At 38.7% G+C, this 17,489-nt stretch overlaps 1 protein-coding gene across 1 annotated transcript in view; it reads right to left on the bottom strand.

Moving 5' to 3' along the window:
* Positions 1 to 16,663: 16,663 nt before the first annotated feature.
* Lurap1l (leucine rich adaptor protein 1 like) overlaps positions 16,664 to 17,489 on the bottom strand; it is a 41,175-nt gene continuing 40,349 nt past the window's right edge. Inside the window, exon 2 of the mRNA XM_021200863.2 lies at positions 16,664 to 17,400. Within this exon, the coding sequence (XP_021056522.1) occupies positions 17,026 to 17,400 (375 nt within the window). The 3' untranslated portion in view covers positions 16,664 to 17,025. The remainder of the gene's footprint in view (positions 17,401 to 17,489) is intronic.

The following is a 17,489-nucleotide window of genomic DNA, read 5'->3' as shown; positions in this document are numbered from 1 at the left end:
GTGAATTAGTTATATAATATGACTGAGCCTCTGCTCTTACCAGTTTGTTCTGTAGTCAGTCTTACTTGTACCTCTAGTCTTCCAGCTTAATTTTTCTTCAAATCTTCATCAATTTATTCCAAACTACTCTGATGGCTTGAATAAAATTGGCCCCACAGTTTTGAATTCTTGGTGACCAGAGAGGCTCACTATTAGGAAGTTGGGCCTTGTTGAAGTAGGTGTGGCCTGGTTAGAGGAAGTATGCCATTGGAGGTAGGCTTTGGGATTTCAAATGCTCAAGCCAAGCCAGAGTCTCCCTCTCTTCCTCTCTCCTTGCTGTCTGTTGATTCCGAGGTAGAACACTTAGCTCCTTCTCCAGCACCATATCTACTTGCATGCTGCTGTGTTCCATCAGGCAGATAATAAACTGCACCTCTGAATCTATAATCCAATCCCGTGTTAGATGGGATTTCTTTATGAGAGTTGTTGTGTCCACGGTGACTCTTCACAGTCATAAAAACCCCAACTAATATACCTACCTATGTAGTTCCCTACTTCTTTTAGATTGGTCACAGTATGTTGCAGCTTCTGATGTCTCTTATGTAGAGATTTCCTCCAAACTGAAGCATTCATTCCCAGAAGGAAGTTCATTAAGACTCGGGAAATCAGGCTAGGGCTTCAACAAGTTAAGATACTTGCCACAAAACTTGGCAACATGACTTTGATCCTTGAAACCTACATGGCTGAAGAAGAGAAATTGACTTCTTCAAACTGTTCTCTAATCTCTATATACATGTTTGTATGTGCTTGCATGCATGCGCTCATGCACACATACACACACACACACACATGAACACACATACATACACATACACACACACCAAGTAATAAATATAAAATTTTTAAAGACTTAAGAAGTAAACAAATATATATTGTTCAAAAAGTAAACAAATGACAACTGTTAGGAAGTTTCTGAATATCATAATCTGCATATGGTTATATAAATAAAAGGTTATATAAATTATAACCAAGGTTTTGTACATAAGGAGTACCAGATAGACGAGACTCCCCAACGTGTAGAGCTGCCTGCCAGTTGCACAGGGAGCTCCAAGGATGAGTTGATACCCTGCAGAGGTGAGCTTTTAGGTGATAAAGCAGCTTTGAATAACCCTATAAGTCCCTTCTCACTAATGCTTATGTGAGTAACCCCAATAAACTCATTGGTTCATTAAGCTATACTTGTGTCTTAGGCAGGGTTTCTATTCCTGCACAAACATCATGACCAAGAAGCAAGTTGGGGAGGAAAGGGTTTGTTCAGCTTACAATTCCACTTTGCTGTTCATCACCAAAGGAAGTCAGGACTGGAACTCAAGCAGGTCAGGAAGCAGGAGCTGATGCAATTGCCCTGAAGGGATATTACTTACTGGCTTGCTTCCCCTGGCTTGCCCAATTTGCTTTCTTATAGAACCCAAGACTACCAGTCCAGGGATGGCACGACCCACAATGGGTCGTGCCCTGCTTGATCACTAATTGAGAAAATGCCCCACAGCTGGATCTCCTGGAGGCATTTCCTCAACTGAAGCTCCTTTCTCTGTGATAACTCCAGCTTGTGTCAAGTTGACACATAAAACCAGCCAGTACAACTTGGGCAAATGGGAGTCATGTGTCTTTGCAGTCTCCCTGTTCCATGCCGATCAGGTGTGTGAAGAGATAAAGATCTAAAGCTCTTCCTGGAGGTTCCCTCTGAGCCCTATACTTCACCTTGATCTGTTCCTATAGATAGACATTAGAAACTGCGCTTCTTGTTCAGTTTCTACTGCTGTCCCCGGGCTGTTTAATGTGACCAGTGTGGTGTCTACTCAAAAGGACTTGCAGCCCTCTCAGTGTTCCAGCCTGCTTTCCAGCACCTGTCTCCTCAGGCTTCAAAAGTTAATCTGTAGACCTTGTCTCCTGCAGGAAAGGAGCTTGTTGTGTGTCATCTTGAATTCCTTTTGTTTTTCTTTCCCTGAGTTTCAGTGGTTAAGACTTGAAATCTACCATATTACCTAGAAGCCTTTTGTGTATTTTTATCACAATATCATACATATGACCGCTTATAGCCATAAGCTAAGGTTGACAAAATTCTATAAGGGATTATTTTGAGTCAATATGACTGCTTTAAAAAAAAAACAGTATCTTATTATATAGTTTTCACTAGCCTGAAGCTTCTTATGCAAATCCTGTTGACTGTGTACTCCCAAAGATCTACTTGCCTCTGCCTTCTGAGTGCTGCAGTTAAACAAGTGGGTCACCACACCTCACCTTTAAATAGAGATGCTGTTGTTCCCAAACAGCTGGGAAGAGAGAACTGTTTGCTACCTAAGTACTGACTTCTTCAGTTCCTGGAACTGAGGCATCAGAAGGTATGGGTTTGCTTTTCAATATAATTTAAGCAGAGTCATCACTCATTTCATCCTTGTAACTTTAACTTTCAAAGTCTACTTTTAATGATAGTTTCTAAATTCTTTAACCTCTCTTTTAGTTCACCACCCACCAGAAATAGTAGAAAAGAAAGTATATGGGAGAAGTGGACCTGTTTAGAAAGGGTTCTTTGGAGCAAATCCTATCTGTGTTGTCAGCAATACAGTTCACAGGAGTTGAGAGCAGCAGTGGCAGCTTGATCCGCTCACAAACACTTCACAGATGTACCAGCAGTCCAGTTTGGTAGAGTCAGGATAACAAACAGGAAGCGACAGCAATGGTACTACTTACCAGGGACAGCCATGTCTCAGCTTCAGCATAAGGCCAGACCAGAGCCAACAGGAACACTGGGGAAAGTTCTCAGCTGTGCCTCTCTCAGCAAAGCAAAGATAAAAATATGTGAGACCAACAAGCATTGCACAGCTTGCTCTATACGAAAGCCTAGCTTAGCCTCTCACTGTCCTTTGAGTCCTTTTTATACTCCCTCTAAACATCCAGAGTCTTCCACAGGTCTTGCCTCAAAAGATGAGTCTGTCTCAGCTGATATCACTCTGTCAATCAGCTGGAGTTTGTAGAACTGATAAGAAGCCAAAACACACCATCTGAAGGGTTTTTTTTTTTTTTTTTTTTTTTTTTTTTTGGTGTTTCTATGTATGGAGTCCCAACAAATAGAGCTTCACTACACAATGTAAGAAAGACCAATATATGCATTTCATGAGTGAAGAACCAATCCTTCACCACGTGTCCTTTCACATGTTTGCTTTAGCAGAACATCCTTTCACCTGTGTCTGCTTCAGCCAAATGCTCCTTCACAATTCTGCCTTAGACTTTCACCTATGTCAGCTTCAGGAAAAACACTCCTTCAAGTGTTTGCCCCAGAAAAACATCATCCAATACAACTGACTTTCCAAAGAACCCTTAAGTTTCTACTTCACAGCCTAGTGAAGACTTCCAGTGATTTATTTTCTCTCTTATTCTCTGTGAAACATTTAGATTTTTCTCTGGGTTTAAGCAGATTGCTTTCACAAAACAAGGCGCAACTTATGAAAAAATAATCTATATCCACAGTTATATGGAACTTGGGTGGTAAAAATAAGGATATTTAATCCACTGTGCTAGTGTAAAGGGAAAAAAAATCTACCCAAGGCCCCTTTGTGAAATACTAATTAGTACTTTATTACTAGAATATTCTGAGCCAGGCAGTGGTGGCCCATGCCTTTAACCCAAGCACTTGTTAGGCAGAGGCAGGAGAATTTTTGTGTGTGAGGGCATCCTGGTCTACAGAGTGAGTTCCAGAACAGCCAGGGATATACAGAGAAACCATGCCTCAAAAAAAAAACCAAACAAAACAAAACAAAAAAAAAAGGAACATTCTGTTCAATTGTCCATAAATAGCAGTGGCTATCAAGTAGATAATCCATTTCTCTTCAACTTTGAAATTACACAGCAGACTAGATGCTAGAATTTCTTTCCTTCTTGTCATTTTCATATGTAAAATTCTTAATGATCATTGCCCTTCATATCAGGCATTATTATTCTCCATCCAATAAAGCAGGACCTGTGCACAGAGACATAGAATGATAAAATGGAACTATTGTCCTTATGTGATCAAAGACTGGATAGTCTAGTAATGGCTGCCTACATGTGGAAGAGTCAGAGAACCTCTTAGCAGCCAGTAAAATGCTAGATGGCCCAAAGAAGACAGATCAATGATGTTGCTTCTTTGAGAGCTGAAGGCCTGAAAGCTGCCTAAGGAGTTTTTGGCATGAGCCCATCAGAAGTTGAAGTGTCAGATGTCCAACAGGAGCAGTGGGAGCATCAGATACACTAAAAGAATGCACCTTGCATTGGGTTGGTTACCTCTCTCTTCTTTCCACTTTTGTTCCACACACACACATTACTATTGGGTGGTACCTCCCATTTGTATGATTGGCAATTCCCCTGGACTGTTCTTGATGGCCATGCTCTCACAGACATATCTAGAATTGTGGTTTACTAATGCTACAGACATAATTTACTTGGATCAAGCTGACAGTGAAGATTAACTATTACAACTTCCATTAGTCTACAAGGCTTTTCTTTGTCTTTACCAGCCAGACTCTTGAATTGTATTTCCTACCACGTGCACTTTAGGCTGCCTGTATGCCGGAGAGACAGAGAATCTTTTAGCTACTCAGTCAATTGCTAGACCACTCGAAGAAAGAATGGCCAACGAAGCCTGAAAGCTGTCTAAGGAGTCTCTGGTATGATAAAGCTAGTGTCAGATATATTTATCATGGTCAAATTCACTGTGATGTAACTCTATCACATTTCCTGATAATGCAAGAATGAATGCCCACCAACCATTTAGAGACACTCAAAAATCACCTCAGGAGCCATGTCTTCACTAGACAACATTTCTAGTATTAGTTCTTAAATCGATACATATTATTTTGATTATGTTTGATTGTTATATATTCATGGCATGTGGTTCTGGATTTCATAAGGAAATTTTCATATCTCTTTAGTATGGTGCTGCAGTTCCCTCTATTTGGTATTAATACAAAGCATATGATATAATTATTATATTAAATTTAATGATCTCTACTTTTGCTCTGCCCTATTCTTTCATAGTATACTGAAGAAAACCTGGTATCTCAGTGTTTAAAAGTATGAAGCTAGTGAGTAGCAAAGTCACCAGACATGATATGTTCAGAAGTGTAACTCTATCTCACTATTGAAAATTTATTCCAAATAATTTAGAAGTTATGAGCCTCACTCCAAATTCTCTGTCCTAAAATTTAAGCAGAGTCTTTTAAATCTACTAATTAAATATTTATTTATTTTATATATGTAAGTACACAGTCACTGTCTTCAGACACACCAGAAGAGAGCTTCAGATCAGATCCCATTATAGATGGTTTTGAGCCACTATGTGGTTGCTGAGAATTGAACTCAGGACCTCTTCAAGAGCAGCTAGTGCTCTTAACCACTGAGCAATCTTTCCAGCCTTCACACTCCATTAAAAAGAAAAAAAAGCTGTAAAATCACTTCACGTTCAGGAGGTGGGAGGTGGGGGGACAATCTGGAATGTACCAGAGACCTGGAGATAAGATAAGAAACTCTCAGGTCTCAAATGGAGGAACCTTAGATGAAATGCCCAACTGTGGGGAGAGATAAATTGTAGAGTTCACTTCCAATAGAAAGACAGGGCATCAAGTAGAGGGATGGTGTTACCATCTGTCTTGGGTTTTACTGCTCTGAACAGACACCATGACCAAGGCAAGTCTTATAAAGGATAACATTTAATTGAGGCTGGTTTAAAAGTTCTGAGGTTCAGTCCAGTATCATCAAGGCAGGAACATGGCAGCATCCGTCTCACCCTTGACAGACTTGAGACCCCAGGGAGTGGGAAGGCCTGGTGGGGTGGGGTGGCATTGGAGGGGTGGGGGCATCCTCTTGGAGACAGGGGAAGGGGATGTAATGAGGAGGGTGGGCTGGGAGAGGGATAACAACTGGATCATAAAAAGAAAAAAAAGGATTAAAGATTTTTTTAAAAATCTACTAACTAAACAGTATAGATTGAACCTGAGCTTTCTTTGTAGATTTTCTAAACATAGGTTCTTCTATTAAGTTTTTCCAATAGAAAAGCACAATTTTATTCAGAGAGATTAAAATCAACCTCAGTGCATGATCTTTGAGGAAGCTCATTCCATTCTAGTGAATCAACTTAAACACAATGTACTTGAGAACATAGATGAAAAAGCATATTTTGGCTTTTATTCCCTTTGAGTCATGCTGTGTATAACAAAGGCCACAAGCTTTCTGTACAGATCCTTGTCCCTCTTGGACACAAATGGAAAGTAAGATGCAGATTCTAAACATCTGTGGTTTTATTTCTTACCTGTACTTGATACTGAGATGAATATAGCATTTGTGTTCTGACAGTTTGCTTTCTTATAGAACCCAAGACTACCAGTCCAGGGATGGCACGACCCACAATGGGTCGTGCCCTGCTTGATCAATAATTGAGGAAATGCCTTACAGCTGGATCTCATGGAGGCACTTCCCCAACTGAAGCTCCTTTCTCTGTGATAACTCCAGCTGTGTCAAGGTGACACAAAGCTATCCAGTACAAGTACTCTACTATCATTCCTAAATGAAAGAGTTATGATTCTATCCTGAGCTTATGTTTAGATTCTAGCCTGTAATGCCACCTGAAAAATCATGTCGTCAACTCTATAAACTCTTTCAATGTTAAGCAACTCAAGTTTGATTATGAGACTGAAACTAGTTTATAACCCTATCAGAAATCTGAGAACAACTTAAACATTACTTGGATAAGTAGAAAGTATCAAACATAGCTTCTCAAATAAATGTAGAGACAGCTAACTACCAAGACAGACCCATAATTCCTCAAAACCTTGGAGCGTCAGTTTGGCCATGTGGATCAAGATCATCTGACAACTTTTGCAGAACAGAATTATTAAGGACTCTTCACCCTGCCTCAGCAAACCAAAAGTCAACTATTCTGTATAATGTGTCCTTTACATGGTCAGTATTGGTCTGCAGATGAAATAGGCAATTTTTGCCCAGTGACTACCTTGCCACAATAAGTAACCTGGCCTGCAGGTGAGGATGCTCAATATCTTCTTTGTACCAAGAAGGGGGTGCAATCAGGAACAGATATGTCTCATTGTCAAATGATTAAATAACATTAAATGTCACATTCTGTGGATTTCTGATGGTTTTGAAGAATAGATAGATAGATAGATAGATATCTCACCCTTTTATAATTAAATCGGAATCTAACATAGACATGCTATCTGTCCCTTAACTCTCATTGCTCAATCATTTCAAAAGACTTTGTAATAGCAGTTATAGAATTATAGAATGGCTGGATCTAAGCTTTGTATTTTTAAATGAGTTGCTTAGGCACAATGTCCATCTAAGATTAACAATACTAAGCCCTACAGGCAACAGCTTGCTGTTCACTTACACAGTGCAGAGAGTTAGTAAAGAACTGGACAAACCTATATCAGAACGTGAGCAAAACCTAACCCTGAAAGCCTTTGCTGCAGCAGATGAGTTTAGACCAGGTGACTGTCAAGTGGCAGAATACAGATACCATGATAAGTGGAGAGGCCAAAGAAAGCAGGCCAAAGCTGGTTGATATGCTAAAATTATAAAGGAGATTTTAAAAGTTCCACAGGAATGGTATGTCCCCAGTATAGAATAAACTTCTGTCCAAGTCCCTGAAGGCCTGTAATCCGGAAACTGCTGCAACATAAATTTGAAGAGAGACTGCGTATATACACAATAGGAGAGGTGTGATATGCAGTTTGCACTCGGCAAGATAACCCTGCTGGACAAAAATATGACCCAAAAGAATACTGAGTTGCCACTCCACCTTTTATTTACCATGTCCAATTCCAACTATAAATCACTGGACTTACATAGAAACAGGAAACTTTGAGTCAACTCAAAATTAAAAAGGAGTAAATGATAAGTGACTTGGGGTCAAAACAAAATTTATTTAGAAGAAATTTCCCAATAAAATGAAAGAATTAAAAATTTGTACTAACAAAAGTGGCTTTTAAGGATAAACTCTACTGAAATACTTTGAGTTACATTTTGTTTTAGTTCTTGTTCTGCTAGTGTAGTTGGGAAAAAAATTAAGGAGGAAGGGGTTTATTTGGCTCACAATTTCAAGTTACAAAGCCACTATTTTGAGTAAGTCAGGGTGCCAAAATTAAGATGCTAGTTACATTTGTATAGGAATTTTAATTCAGCAACATGGCTGCTCTGACACCAAGATTGTGATTGTGTGGTGAATGATATATGGTTAACCTCTTGGCTTGAATACAGACACACCCTTAATATACATGTTTAATCCCAAACAATGAAAGTAAGGTTAGTTTATAGGAGGAAACAGCCATGTTTGAAAGTGCTATCTAGTTGAGAAAGTGACATTTGAGGGGTAGACAAAGTGACATATCAGAGAAAGGTTTGACAAGAGTGAGTCAGAGATAGGATATGCCCAACTCTCAGGAGAAGAGACAAGAAAGAGGGGCTACTTAAGAGAACAGCAGAGAGAGAGAGAGAGAGAGAGAGAGAGAGAGAGAGAGAGAGAGAGAGATTTAGACAGTTTTACAGACAAGTTGCAGGTGAAGACAGAATGATCCAGAGAATTAGAAGGAGCCAGATGATTTGAACAGACTGTCAGAGTTAGTTTGAGGCCAAGCAGAACAATTCATTCAGAAGACAAGAGAAGCCAGTTTGAATCTGTCAGCTTGGAGAGGCATTTGTGCCAGAATAGCTGAGTTGAACCAGGCAGCCAGCGTTCAGAAGAGCTGGAAAGGGTGAGATCATTCAGCATTAAGCATCAGAGACGACAATTGCACCTGAGGAATAAATGTTGCTTTTGTACACATCCACAGTCATTATCAGAGAGAGAATGTATGTATGCATACTTGAACTCAGTTCACTTTTTCCACTCTTATACAGGTCATGATGACTTACTCAGGGAATAGTACCATCCACAGTTGGATGGTCTTCACATATCAATCAACTGAGTGAAGATAATCTCCCACTTACATGCCCACATACCAACCTGATCTAGAAAGGATCACAGCATTAGGAAGGCTGAGATCCACTGTCTTAATTTGATGAAAGCCTGCATCCAATTGCCGGTAGATTTTTTGTTAAGTCATTTGGTGAATATTTAAAGAACAGAATGATCCCCATGATAAAAAGTAAGTATGCCTATAAATATTACCAGTCCTTATTTCTTTGCCTGTAATTTTATCATGGATTCACTGTATAAAAATGATAGGAAAAAGAACTCCAATCATGGCACCATGTGCCATGAGCTCCAGTGGTGGAACTCGGCCTTCCACTGGCGCTCTGCCTCATCCAGCATATCTGCGGCCAGGGCACCCCACAAGAGTGGAAGAAACGGAACAGGTTGGGTAGTAGAGATCCATTGTGAGTGCACTGGCATACACGCATTGTCAGAGGCCAAGTGGGGCGGTGGAAAGAGAACAGTGGACGATCCGGAGAATGAAGGTAGATGCCATGCCCACTCCAGTGAAGTCTGCTTGACAGGCTGAGAGGCCTGGAAGCACTCACGAGGCAAAGAGTTTCAAGGAAACTCAGTCTCCTGGAACCTTGGCATTCTCATAACCCGTATACTCAAAACCTATCCCCACGTTAGTATGGTGTATGCTCTCTTTCAGTATCATAAGTGCCTTTAAAGAATTTTATCATAGGTGAGCCTCCCAGTGTTCCAACGTTTTAGAAAACCCTGAAAGCCTATCAGCTTGGAATTCAGTAGGAATTCAGTGAGGTTACCTATTCATTAACATTCAAATTTACTTCTAGTAGAGACTGGTGAAACTAATTAGGCATTACAAAGAACAGAGCCAGAATAACTCAGGGCTAGTCTGCAGAGTGATTACTGAGGACAGTAGCCAGTCTCACCAAAACAAGGCAATACACATTGGCCTAGGGAAGGTATAAAGACTAACTTTACACCTGCCTGGTCCCCTGCCATCCTTAGATGTATACAATCCTTTGTTTTGTGTCACTGTAACTCAGAGGATATGTCCCACCTGGCTTTTCTTGTTTTTTCTTCTGTATAAAATTTGATGCTCAATTTGAAAAAATACACTCAAATTCTACACCCTCTCTAGTGTCTGGTCTGGATTCCCATCTGAATCCTTGCCCATCTGTCCGAGACTCTGCTCTGCACGGATTGAGGAGGGCCCATGAGCCCCAGTCCATGGCAAGTAGAGGTGGAGAGGTGTAGCAAGAAGAGGAAGAGAAAAAAAAAAAATCACCAGAAGCCTGAGGGGAGGGACAGGATCAAAGTAGAAGGGTCCATGGGTTTGTGGGGAAAAGAGAGAAGATACAGAAATAGTTGGTGATTATTAGGCCCTTTGGCTGATGCCAACTAGCCCTGAATCCTTCTCCCCTCAACACCAGGCTCAAGCTCCAAAGGATAATTTTTTTACATTAAAAAAAAAAAAAAATGTTTTTTGAATTTTTGTTTAACAAAGAAAAAAAGAACTCCAATCATATTGAATTGACTTTGTTTTTAATCTATATAAATCTAAAAAAAAAAAACATCATAATTTGTTTATTGCTACCTGTAAGAGATCTAAAAACGCTGACACATAAATGTGTATCTATTTTTTGAACATAAGTTAATGTAAAATTTGATACAGCAAGTAGACAATACTTGATAAAGTAGTGACTTCTAAATAATTTTCTTTCTTGTTTGTTTCTAGAAAAGAAATTCTGGGAAGTGGATTCTAAATCCAGTGCCTTCTTGTTATTCTGAAGATTGATTACTCTGAAGCATGTACAGTAAAAAAAAAAAAGTTTTTAAGCTCAGTTATATTAGCTTCACTATGGTGATTTTGAGGACACAATAAAAGCAACTACATTTGGATCTTTTTAATTCACAACTGGCACTGTCTTCAAGAGTTTTACAACTCCCATATCAAATTAGGATATGAAAAACCACAGAATATTAAGTTCAAGAATAGTTTATATAAACAGCTCAAAGACAAGGAGAGGTTTACAAGAAGCTTTGGTCTCATGTCTGCCCATAGCTTGTTAGCCATAACTTTGTCCCATGGTCATGGCTAGCTACAAAGAAAACTACAAGTAGAATTTACTCCTGTGTTGTCTGCAGAGGATGTCAGGTGAGAACTTAGTTAAATGTTTACATAATTGAAGTATCTGTGCCATGTGTTGTTAAAGTGTATGTACTAGGATGACCCATCAGCAATGATTTCTTAGATGTAAAATCTCTCTTTACTTATTTATTGTAAATGACAGTCACATCATTCATTAAGCCTTTGTGTGCACCAAGAGATATAGTGAGCAGATTATTAACTGTTCAACAACTCTGAGTCAGGTTTCATTGCACTCATTTTACAGAGAAGAAAGCTCACATACAAAGTAAAGTTCCTTTCTCCTCAAGTTCACAGCCTAGTATATCAAAGTCAGAGGCATTTTGAAATCAGTTTTTGTGTTTTATACTACCCTTACTTCTAAGTTATTCTGTTAGCCCTTTAAACATATTTTTTATATTTCATTATTTGAATGGTAAGTGGATTCCATTTATTTATTTGTTAACTTTGCAATATTCTTTAAATCATTCATACTTTGCCATAAGTGTGGATCAGATCATTTTTCAAGGAGTAATCTAGAAAGACTATTTAGCATATATCCATTGCATGGTACTAGTTGCTCTTAAATGTATCATACTTCACGATTTTCAATGGGGTATTATTGCATATCCTTTAGCAACCTTCTCTGACATAACACTACATAGTTTCAGAATTTTTGAAAGGGTTTTGTCATCACTTCTATCTTTTTTTTTACAACATAAACAACTTTCAGAGACCTTTTAAAATAATACAATTTTTTATATAATCTTTAATAAAAATCACAGTGAACCTAATTTGGAGGGAAAAATCAAGTGACAACTACCTGAACAATCACATTGTATAGGTTTCATGGTGAAGGAAGAAGGTCTAATTCTTTATACCCTCCTCTGTACAAGAGTGAAAGTACAGAGCTTAGCGTCACAAGTCTATGTAAATTATAGGTGGATTTGCTTATTGTAAAAGTAATTGTAGTAAATTACTCTGAGAACAATTTAAGAACATCAAGAATATGTGCATTGCCAGAGTAGTTCAGACCCCTCTTGAGTAAATCATGAAAGAGTGCAACCTCAGACAAAGTTCCTCTTATGCAGGATAAACAGAATCTGCACATACTTTTAAGGATTTAAAGAAATGACATCTTTGGACAATGTTTGGTCAAATGTGATTCCAGTGTTGGCTCTGGTTTGACCCAAATATATATATATACACACATATATCTTGAGCTAATCATGCTACACAAAATAACCCATGATGATAGATGAGAATATTAAAATGTTGGTTAGAATTTAATGGAAATGATCTTCTAAACATTTAAACAGTGATAACAATGATTACATAGAGATACTGTGAGATGGATGTACCAATCAATAAAACAACTTACATTGCAGAGAAAACAAACTGTTCTTTGTTGCACATTCTTTGATTCATGGCCACTTTTGGCCTAACAGAAAGCAGTATAAAATTTAAAAACATTTTTAATCATTTTTTTCATCTATTCTCCCTTTTCTTAAAATGCCATTTAGATCTCTGAGGATCACCATTCATTTCAAGGTCTTTCACTTCATAGTATCTTCAAAGTTCCTTTGGCATTCAAGGTCATCCATTCACAGATGAAGACATAAATATTTTTAGGGGTAGGAGTAAGAACATGTTTCTTCCTTGCAGAGAAATGTACTAGACAGGTGGTCTAGTTGATGGCAAGATTATACCTTGCTCATTATTGCATCACTCTGATTTAGCACAGCCACTGTGTGGTGTTTCTTGAACATACCAAGCATACATGTTAAAGTGCTTCCATAAAAGTATTTACTGGGTAGCTACTGTGTGAAAGATACTCTTGTAGACGGTTGAAAATAATGAAGTGAATAAAACAATATTCCAGTTCTCTAAATCCTTAGCTTTGGTTTAGAAAAGCAAAGGATGCTCACAAAAATTAGAACTGGGCGACAATAACAGCTATGACTATGAATATAGAGTGTTCTGGACTGCTGTGGGGCACATTTTATTAGATGTGTCATGTGAATGGAAACCCCAGAGAACTGTAGAAGTAGAAGAAGATTCCCACAAAGAGCTCTCCTGAAAGAAGAAATAAGAAGTGTAAAGATTCTGAGGTTGGAAAATGTTTTGAAACTCGAGAGAGAAGAAAAGTGATACCCATGCGATTGACAGTGAAAAAATAAAGTCTGTGATAGAAGATGATATCGGGGAATGGAGGAGTGACAGAGTGCAGTGTTGTGCAGTGTTTGGTAAGGATTTAGATAGGACACAAGGTATCTAGATGGAGCTGCTGTATAATCTGGCCCCTGTGTGAGGAAAGAGAATGACTACATTGGCTAGAGGATTGGGGCTGACAGGAAGGACGCACCGCTTACTTGGGATGATTGGAAACAGTTCTAGACGTGTTCAGAATGAGTTACCTGTCAGAAAATAAGTATAGAACCTGTGCAGGGCACTTGGGAGAGTGGAGTTGTAGAAAGAGACTGTGGGATGTGGTGTTATATTTAGAAAACTCAGCAAATGAAGGTCATGAATAAAACCCCCAGAATGAACTTTTAGAATTGAACAGAGTCAGCACACTGGGGTTTGGAGACCAGGACAAGAGAAGAAGGGATAGATGTAATGGAGTCTGAACAAGCAGACAGCATGGAAAGAGGAGAAAATGGCATTCAAGGTCCAGATGAAGACAGACGTTCAAAAGAGGAGTGACCAAATATGCCAACTCTAGCTGATATGGTAGTAATGTTCAGTGTTTCCAATTTTTCATCTGTTGTGTCATCACCGATGTGACTGTGTTTCATGGAGTTGGGTGAAAAAGTGCTTTAAGTGAAGTCATTTGTGCTTATCCAAGTGCCTTATAATCTACCCAACTGCAGGGAATCTCTGAAAATTATAGAACTCTAAACTCTGACTCCAGGTAGTAGCAAATAGTGCCAAAAGTATATTAGCATTGGCTTGCCTGAATTCCTTTTGTTCCATTACTACTTCAGTTTTATTACAAGACTAGCAAAATCAGAGTAACTAGTAAAACAGAGTAACGTGACCCAGGCACATTCCAATTTCTATGGCAAGTTCAGTATAGGCAGGGCAGTTTGGAAAACTCTCTTGCTTTAATCTCTTAACCTATGCCTTATGGTGCTAATAAAGGCAAAATATCAAAAGCTCAAGATCAGAGGTTGGGAAAAGAAATTCCTTTTTGAAAATGGGACACTTCTATGCATTCATTCTCTTGAGTGCAATGAACATTACTAACTAGCCTTGTTTAAATGCACATTCCCCTTAGTGAAATTAGATTGAAAATGCCGTTGTATAATTGACTCTAGTATCTAAACCATAAAATATTTGTTAGTGTTTTTTTCAGGGCAGAAGCTGAATGTGGTAGTGGTAGTGCATGACTTTAAAGAACTTGGGGGTCAGGGATAGAGGTAGAAAGATTACTGAGTTCAAGGTGAGGACAGCCAGGGATGCAAAAAAATATCATTTCTGAAAAACATGGACTAAGTACTAAGATTATAAAATATTGAAACTTATTGCTCATGGAGCACAAAACAATCTAAATTTTTCTTATAAAATAGAAGGTCAAAACAAAACCTATTCCACATATTTCTCTCACAATGTGCCCTTAGGATTTTCTCATTTTCTTGGTAAAGAAGTGATACTCATGGATATTATGGACAAATAGCTAGGGAAGTTGGTTTGAAAAGGAAGGTATAAGAAAAATTTGCCAGAATGAGTTCACAGTCTAAAGCTATAATCTGAGAACAGCAACTTGCTTGTGCATAGCTCATTGTAGACAACTCTTGGGACTTAAAAGATGTTAGAATTTGCTCATGTTGTCTCTTCTATTACTAAATGCCCGCTTCATTCTTATTCATGATAGGCTCTTCACCATGTTGTAAACACATGCTTATGTAGTTCATTACTTTCTGCTTGACATGCACCAGGCTTGTTTCGAAGGATGTATTCTATATAGAGTTAAAATGTGTGCTCTTGAGTTTTTACATGATAAACAATCTATGCTAAGAATGTCTTGGCTTGATTCCAAATTGAAACAGCCAATCGAACAGCCTTAAATAAATTAAAAATAAAAGTCTACAGAAAGGAGGGAATAGGTGAGGTAGAGTTGGCAAATGGCCAACTCCTGACTGCCTTACTCTGGATATGTGATTTTAAAGAAAGAGCTCGGTAGTTCTGACGGGGAAACCTGTAGACATTGGTGAGCTGGAAAACCATCGGTGGTTGCATTTTATAATTGTGGGCTTATATTTGCTCCTTTGTCTACACTTTATTATTTAATGTCAACAAAGAGTAGAAAGGGACAGTGAGTACAGTTTTAAGAGCAATAGCGATCTCAGTTCAATTCAAGGCCTGGGTTTGATACTGGGGAACTCTGATCCCATCACGTAGGTGCTAGTGTCAGTTCCACTATTGTGAGACTGCTGTGATGCTACTACAAGCATTTTATGTTAAAAGGAGAGTGCAAAATATAACACCAGACAGGTTTTAATTAAGAGCTTGTGCTATTCCTTCAGAGGACCAGAGTTTGATCCCCAGCACCCATGCTGGCTGGCTCACAACTGCCCATAATCCCAGCTCCAGAAAATCTAATGCCTCTGGCCAACACAGTCATAGGTATCCACTGAACACCTCCACCAAACACACACACATACAAAATAAATACCAAAAGAAAAAACTAAGTGTTTTGACTCATTATACAAATGAAAACATATTCAGGTATCAATCCAGAAAACTAAGAAATTATTTTTCCATCTTAGGATGAAGAAAACATGTTGGTATTTATAGTTATAATGGTTCTGCTCTTATCTTACTGTACATGTTTATGCCTTCTACTTCTATGTCAAAATACATATAAGAAAATATATGTAAATCTCAAACTATCTTTAAACGTAGTTTTTCAAAATAGATTCATGCTGAAATATTACACTTCCCAGATTCCCTGGGACCAGAAAAGACAATTCCTGAAGGGAAGCACTAAGAGAGAGACTATACTACACATATGCTAGTCATTTTTGCCATCTTCTTCCTGTGGAAAGTTTCTCATCTGCCTTCCTGGCTCAGAGATCCATGTGGTGGATGGTGACCCTTCTCTGTGTATTCACCAATCTTCACTGTCCTGCTTCAGATCTGACACACCATTCTTTCAATCTCTCCTTTATGCCACCCACAGAAATCCAAAGGTCTTCACCTGTACTCACCTTGAAACCTTCTGTCCATTTTCCTTTGAAATCTGGTAGTATAATACGTATTGTAAAACAAAGGAACTCAAGATTTGTGTTAAACACATTGATTCTAAAATTCTAATCTATAATGTTGACACCAGAGTAGGCTAAATCGAGTCTATGCAGTGCGGGTCCTTCCAAATGTCAGTGATGTGGACACATGTGTATAAGAGTACAGCTCATCATGCACCAACACATTCTGGCTTTGAAATAATGTCTACCTTTGTCCAAATAGCTGGTTTAATTTAATATACAAATAGTAAAATATTTTCATATCTTCTGGCACATAGATTCCAAATCATTCAACGCCACAAACCACAGTATGAAGAAGTGATCAGACTTTGGTTTATTGTAAAATTTAGCAAAGTGTTCATATAATCCCTGACCCCTTACTCTGAAATCAAAAGCAGAAACAATTATTGCTTATTTTCCCCCTCTACTTTGTGCTACTTTAAGAGAAGGGAAAAAAGATTATTACAATAAATAAAAAATAGAGATGTAACAGAGAAAAATAAATCAGTCTAGATGAGAAATATTAGGAGCAACAGAAATATCATTAAGCAGTTTAAAAATAAGCTTCTTTTAAAAGGTTGCCTTATTAAAATAAATCACACCAAAAATATAGCAGCAGAGAAGAAGGATACATACAAGTTTAATTGCACACCAGTCCCATGCGAAAAAGTGGATCATTAGCCTAAGCAGTAGTACTCAGAATCCAACTTGGGATGTTTGTGCAGAGCCTGTGAGTCCTCGATGATGGAGCTGTCACTGAACTGATCCAAGTCTGAAGGGGTCTGATGACCTGGTACATCATCTGCCAAAGTGTCCAGGTAGCTCCCTACTGAGATGCCATCCAGCCCATCACTGCCATCATGCAGGCTGTTGTAGCTGCCACGTAAGGAGGTACTCTGACTCTCCAGCAAACTACACAGGCTGCCACTGAGACTGCTGCCTCGGCTGGTAATGGTGGCTTTCTCCTCGATCATCCACTTGATGGACTCGATGCTCTCATTGATGAGGAGCAATTGACGCATGAGCCTGACATCAGTGGCTCTGAGGTTAACCTATGATGGAGAGGAAGAGAAGAAAGACGACATGCTAGTTATTCAATGTTCAAGAAAAATCTCATATCCTGTGGACTACACACACACAC

Source organism: Mus pahari, chromosome 6 (assembly GCF_900095145.1).
Source record: "Mus pahari chromosome 6, PAHARI_EIJ_v1.1, whole genome shotgun sequence".
NCBI classification, from domain to species: domain Eukaryota; kingdom Metazoa; phylum Chordata; class Mammalia; order Rodentia; family Muridae; genus Mus; species Mus pahari.
Note: the sequence above shows the minus strand (reverse complement) of the source record. Positions and strands in the feature narration are given on the sequence as shown.